The following is a 6,094-nucleotide window of genomic DNA, read 5'->3' on the forward strand; positions in this document are numbered from 1 at the left end:
GGGATGGTTTTGCCCAGGGCTTTAGGGAGGGTTTCCTCTGTGGGAGGGAGACAGTACCCACGGGCCCTGGGCTGCTCCAGACACCCCTCCAGGGAAGTTGCAAAGGGCCTGCAAAGAGGGTGGAGAGTGACCAGAGCCAGCCCCTGTGCAGTTTTGGCCTTGTCTATTCACATCTGTCTCCCATGGCCTTACCCAACCCTCCTGCAGTGCCCAGTTTCCTAAGGCAAAAGGGGATCCCAGCACACATTGGATATGGTTCTGGTCTGTGTTCCATTCCAGATGTGGATCGTGACTTGGATTATTTGGAAATACTGGTGAATGATGATTTGAAAACCTCGCCAGATGCTGGAGGCAAGTCCTCAATGTACCTTTCCTGACAAAAAAATAGTGTCAATCCAGCAAGAGATTACTTGTAACATTTCCCGTAAGTTCTTCTGAAGGTTGATGTATTCAGCAAACCTTGCCCTTCTGGAGCCCTGAGGGATCCACAGGATCACTGTCAGTGGGAGGAAGGAGCATTTAGCTGCTCCATCTTCCTTCCATATGCAATGCCAGTGTGTCCTTCCATGTGTTCTGTGCAGACACAGAGAAGAGAAGAGAGTGAAGGGGCCGGGCCCAGGGATGTGCCCCGGGGCTGAGCCTTGTGGGCAGCCTGAGGATCTCCTGCAGTGCCACAGCAGCTCTTCTGTCCTGCCTTTCTTTGCAGCTGAACCTGCTGGTGAAGGTGGTGCAGCTTCCCAAACCATGTCCAGGACGGAGCCTCTGGGAGATGCTGAGTGTAGGGCAAGGCCTTTCCCCTGGGAGAGCTGCCAGCTCAGAGCCCAAAGCTTGGCCAGGGGGGCAGCGTTGCAGGTGCCAGCACAGAACCATGCACGTGTGTGCCCTCGGCCTGCACGATCCCCTCACCGCTCCTGCGGCTCAGTGGTGCCCGTGCAGATCAGCAGAGATGACAGAAGCTTCTGTGGCTAGAGCCCTGGTTTTGTGAAATCCACTGGGAAATGGAACTATGTTGCTCTAAGTTTCTCTGACAGGGAATTACCCAGCTACAGGTCACAAGAAAACCCATGAGCCAGCCATAGTCAAGATGCAAGTACTGAAGGAAATGCAGCAGGAAGGACAAGGTGGGTGCATTTCCCTCATGCTTCCCCTGGGACTCAGCAGCCGGGGGCTTTGGCTGCACGTCTGGATATGCCGTGCCCGGCACAGCAGGAAGGGATCCATGGCAGCCTTGCTGCCCCGCTGCTGCTTTCACGCCCTGCAGGGCTGCTTCCCAGCCTGGTCTGGCTGAAGCTTCTGCCCAGCCTCTGCAGGAAGGCATTTGGCATCAGCTGACAGGCAGCCCAAAATGCACCATGGGCCTGAGATCCCCTTCAATTTCTTGGTCTCTTGGGAGATCAGGAAGGGCACCTGTTTGGAGAAAGGAGGGGTCTAGTTCAGCATGAAGAGTCTGGCCATCTTCCTGAGCCTAACCCTTTGAAAAGCATTCCCTCTGAAAATGCCGCCTCCCCAGTAGGCAATAGTTCCATCTGATCCAGCTGTCCGTTTCCTTTATCAAGCGATGGACCAAAAAGCTGTACTGAAGGTGGCATTTCCCGGGGTAAGTGGCGGCTCATTGGAAGGCCCTGCAGGAAGGAAGGCGATGCCAGACACGGGCACAGGCACAGCAGGTAATTGCTGTGCTGGGCTCAGCCCTGGCCGGGGCTGTGTGGCAGCAGCTCTTCCCCCAGGGCCTGCCCTTGCCCAGCCCGGCAGCAGCCAAAGCTGGAGGCGCCTCGGCTTCCAGGCCTCTGGAGCTCGTTCAGAGCCCTGGGGAAACGGGACTGGTGCAGCAACGTCCCTGGCGCTGCAGCTGCTGCAGAACTGGCCCTGAGTGCCCAGAGGCCCAAGGCACAGGAGCAGCCCCGAGCGGGAGCCCTGCCGCCAGCCCAGGGCCAGAGCCAGCCCTGGCTCCCGACTGGGCAGGGGCTGCGCTGGGTCCTGACAGGGCCTGAGCCTGTCCCCTGGGGCTGGGGGAGCTGTCACGGGGCACGGAGTGGTGAAATGAGTGACACCTGTGGCATGGCTGCCTGTAGTTTTTCTCAGGCCTTTAGGGAGGGTTTCTGCAGTGGAAATGAGAGAGTCTTGCAAGGCCCTGGGGTGTTCCCCCACCTTTCCAGGGATGTTTCACAGGGCCTGAAAAGAGTCTGGAGTGTGACCAGGAGCCAGCCCAGAGCTCCCCAGGCTGCTGTGCAGCTTTGGCCTTATCCAATCATATCCGACTCCCACAAACTTACCCGACCCCATTGCAGTGCCCAGTTCCCTGAGGAAGAAGGGGACTCCAGCACACCATGGAAATGGTTCTTATCTCTGCTCCCTTCTAGATGAAGTGTCAGGGAAGGCTTCTCCATTAACTTGGCTGCATAAAGTTTTGGTCCTATCTGAGCCACCGTCAGGTATGTTCTCAGTGAGCCACCAAGGAATAATTGTTGACAGCCTGGCAGGAATCAGGTGACAGAAGCTTCTGTGGCTGTTGTGTTACAGGTGTGTCTGCAGGGAGGACTTCTCCAGCTCCTTTGCTGATTCGTACACAGAAGCCCAGCTCCCATCACAGGAGTGAGTAGTGTGTCCCTGCTGACCCCACAGGCTGAGCCCTGCTTTTGTGGGATCCGTTCCTGAGAAATGGAACTCTGTTGCTCTAAGATCCTACGAGGGGAAAGAACAAAGGCAAAGGACACCAGAAACCCCATGAGCCATCCAAAAACATGAGGCAAATGCTGAAAGAATTGCTGCAGGGAGGACAAGGTGGGTGCATTTCTCTCATGCTTCCCCTGGGTCTCAGCAGCCAGGGGCTTTGGCTGCACATCTGGACACGTCGTGCCCGGCAAGGCGGAAAGGAATCCATGGCAGCCTCGCTGCCCCGCTGCTGCTTTCACGCCCTGCAGGGCTGTTTCCCAGCCTGGCCTGGCTGCAGCTTCTGCCCAGCCTCTGCTGGAAGGCATTTGGCATCAGCTGACAGGCAGCCCAAAATGCACCACAGGCCATGCCCAACCTGAGGTCCCCTGCGATTTTGCATTCTCCAGGCTGATCACTAACGGCGGGTGTTTTGATGAAAGTGGGCCCTGTCCTACCCAGGTTGTTTATGTCTTTGACAAGAATTGCCTCCTGAAGATGCCACCTCTCCAGTGGGGATCAGTCTTACCTGATGAGCTGTTGCTTTTCCTTTCTCCACAAGTGGATGGAGAGGCTGGGCAGAAGGTGGCGTTTCCCGAAGGAAGCAGTGGCTCCATGCCAGCCTCTGTTGCAGGAAGGGAGGTGATGCCAGGCACAGGCAGAGGAGGTAATTGTTGTACCTCTGGACCAGAGACCTGCTACGGTTTGAGCTGCCCTCTCTGGTGCCTGGCAGTGCAGGCACAGCTCAGACAAGACTGGCAGAGCCTAGGGGAATTATCCCGAGCAGGCTCAGGGCACTGAGCAGTCCTGCTGGGGTCCTTGCGTGGGAGGGAGATCCTGAAACCTGGGAGCGACTGCATTCCCATGGTGGGGAAAGGACAGAGGGGGAGAGCAAGGCTCCAATGTGTCCTGTAAGGGCCTGGCTATGTGCCCTTGGGCTGGGGGAGCTGTGCCAAGAGATGGAGGGAGAGAGGGACTGCAGGAGGGAAGGAGGTAGGAGTGGTTCTGGCACTACATACTGCAGTTATCCCCAGGGATTTAGGGAAGTCTCCCTCAGTGAGGAGGGAGAGAGCCCCAGGGCCCTGGGCTGCTCCAGCTGCCCTTCTAGGGATGTTGCATAAGGTCTATGGCGGGCAAAGATTGTAAAGGATGTGGAGATTAACCAGGAGCCAGCCCAGAGCTCCCCAGGTCCCTGTGCAGCTTTGGCCATGGCCATTCACATCTGACTCCCACAACCTTACCCAACCCCCTTGCAGTGCCCAGTTCCCAAAGGCCAAAGAGGAACCCAGCAGAGCATGGAAGCAGTTCCGTTTTATGCTCCCTTCTAGATTGGGATCGTGACATGGATTCCATGCTTGTCTTTCTGGATGAGAGTTTGAAGACCTCGGCAGATAGTAGAGGTAAGTTCGCAAAGTCCCTTTTTACTTAGAGAATAATCAGTGTCAGTGTGGCAAAAGGTCATGCATGTCCCACTTTCCTTAAGAGTAGGAAGGTTGTTGAATTCTGGAAGCCTTGCCCTGCTCCCATCTGGAGCCCTGAAGGATCCCACAGGATTGCTGTCAGTAGGAGGAAGGAGCATTTAGCTGTCCATCTTCCTCCTGTGTGCAATGGCAGTGTGTCCTTCCATGTGCTCTGTGCAGCCAGGGAGAAGGGCAGAGAGGGAAGGGGCCGGGCCCAGGGCTGTGCCCCGTGGCTGAGCCTTTGGCAGCTCCTTTGCCAGCCCCGGGGAGCCTGAGCTGCTCCTGCTGCCACTGTCAAGCCCTGGCCCTGCAAGGGGCTGGCTTTAGAGCTGCTGGCAGCTCCAGGGAGTCCTTATTGCCCCAACTGCCCCGCAAGGGGCTCCTTCCATCCCAGTGTGGGGCCACTGCAGGCACGAGGTCCCCCTGCTCCTGCTCCTGAGTGGAAGGCAGAGCTGAGGGAGTGCCTTGGAGGGCACCAAACACCCAGGTGCACCCACTGCCACTTGGGCCTGAATGAGAATCTTCAGCAGAGTCACAGCAGCTGTTCTGTCCTGCCTTTCTTTGCAGCTAACCTGGCTGGTGAAACTGATCTGGCTTCCCAACCCACGTTCAGGAATGAGCCTCTGGGAGGTTCTGAGGGTAGGTCAAGGCCTTTCCCCTGGGATAGCTGCCAGCTCAGAGCCCAAATCTGGGCCAGGGAGGCATCGCTGCAGGTGCCAGCACAGAACCATGCACGTGTGTGCCCGCGCCCTGCACGATCCCCTCACCGCTCCTGCGGCTCAGTCGTGCCAGTGCAGATCAGCAGAGATGGCAGAAGCTTCTGTGGCTGTTGAGTTACAGGTGTGTCTGCAGGGAGGACGTTCCCAGGTCCATTGGTGGATGTTGCACGCAGGCCCAGCTCCCATCGCAGGGGTGAGTAGTGTCTGCCTGATGACCCCACAGGCTGAGCACTGGTTTAGTGGGACCCATTCCTGGGAAATGGAAATATTTCTCTTAAGGTCTCCTGAGATTGGAGAACAAACTTAGAGGAGAGAGTAAGTTCCTGGAGGCATCCAAACACATGGAGAAGATGCTGAGTGATCTGGAGAGAAGACAAGGTGGGTGCATTTCTCTCATGCTTCCCCTGGGTCTCAGAAGCCGGGGGCTTTGGCTGCACATCTGGACACACCGTGCCCGGCACAGCAGGAAGGGATCCATGGCAGCCTCGCTGCCCTGCGGCTGCTTTCACGCCCCGCAGGGCTACTTCCCAGCTTGGCCTGGCTGCAGCTTGTGCCCAGCCCCTGCAGGAAGGCATTTGGCATCAGCTGACAGGGAGCCCAAACTGCACCACGGGCCTGAGATTCCCTGAAATTTCATAGTCTCCAGGATGAATACTAAGTGCGGGTGTTATCATGAAAGTGGACCCTGGCCTACCCAGAAAATTGTGTGGATTCCTGATCCTTAACCATGACTTTCACAAGTACTGGCTGCTGAAGATGCCACCTCCCCAATGGGGAACAGCCCCACCTGATCCAGCCGTCCCTCTTCCTTTCTGCAGAAGTGGATGGAGAGGCTGGGCAGAAGGCGACGTTTCCCGAAGGAAGCAGTGGCTCCATGACAGCCTCTGCTGTAGGACTGGAGGCGATGCCAGGCACAGTCACAGGAGGTAATTGCTGTGCCTCTGGGCCTGAGCCCTGCTGAGGCTTGAGCTGCTGTCTCTGCTGCCTGGAAGTGAGGGCACAACCCAGGGGAATTATCCCGAGCACACTCAGGGCACTCAGGTACTGAGCAGTCCTGCTGGGGTCCCTGTGTGGGAGACACTTCCTGAAACCTGGGAGTGACTGCACGGGGTGCCCATGGTGGGGAAAGGACAGAGGGGCAAAGCAAGGTTCCAGTGTGTCCTTAGTGGGCCTGGCTGGGTCCCCTTGGGCTGTGGGAGCTCTCCCAGCCCAGATGGAGGAAGGGCGGCTGGGAGGACAGGCAGGAGGGAGTTTGCGAGGGATACT

General features: G+C 57.3%; 1 protein-coding gene across 1 annotated transcript; it reads left to right on the forward strand.

The window, feature by feature from the left end:
* The first annotated feature begins 909 nt into the window (after positions 1 to 909).
* LOC135307025 (uncharacterized) lies at positions 910 to 5,892 on the forward strand. The gene is made up of 11 exons (XM_064431717.1): positions 910 to 1,121; positions 1,557 to 1,667; positions 2,361 to 2,432; positions 2,521 to 2,592; positions 2,680 to 2,781; positions 3,212 to 3,316; positions 3,978 to 4,049; positions 4,677 to 4,748; positions 4,950 to 5,021; positions 5,108 to 5,206; positions 5,647 to 5,892. Exons 1-11 carry the CDS (start codon positions 1,085 to 1,087, stop codon positions 5,787 to 5,789), a joined length of 957 nt encoding a protein of 318 aa, XP_064287787.1. The 5' UTR covers positions 910 to 1,084; the 3' UTR covers positions 5,790 to 5,892.
* Positions 5,893 to 6,094: the final 202 nt, after the last annotated feature.

The sequence above is a fragment of the Passer domesticus genome, chromosome 9 (genome assembly GCF_036417665.1).
Source record: "Passer domesticus isolate bPasDom1 chromosome 9, bPasDom1.hap1, whole genome shotgun sequence".
Classification (NCBI taxonomy): domain Eukaryota; kingdom Metazoa; phylum Chordata; class Aves; order Passeriformes; family Passeridae; genus Passer; species Passer domesticus.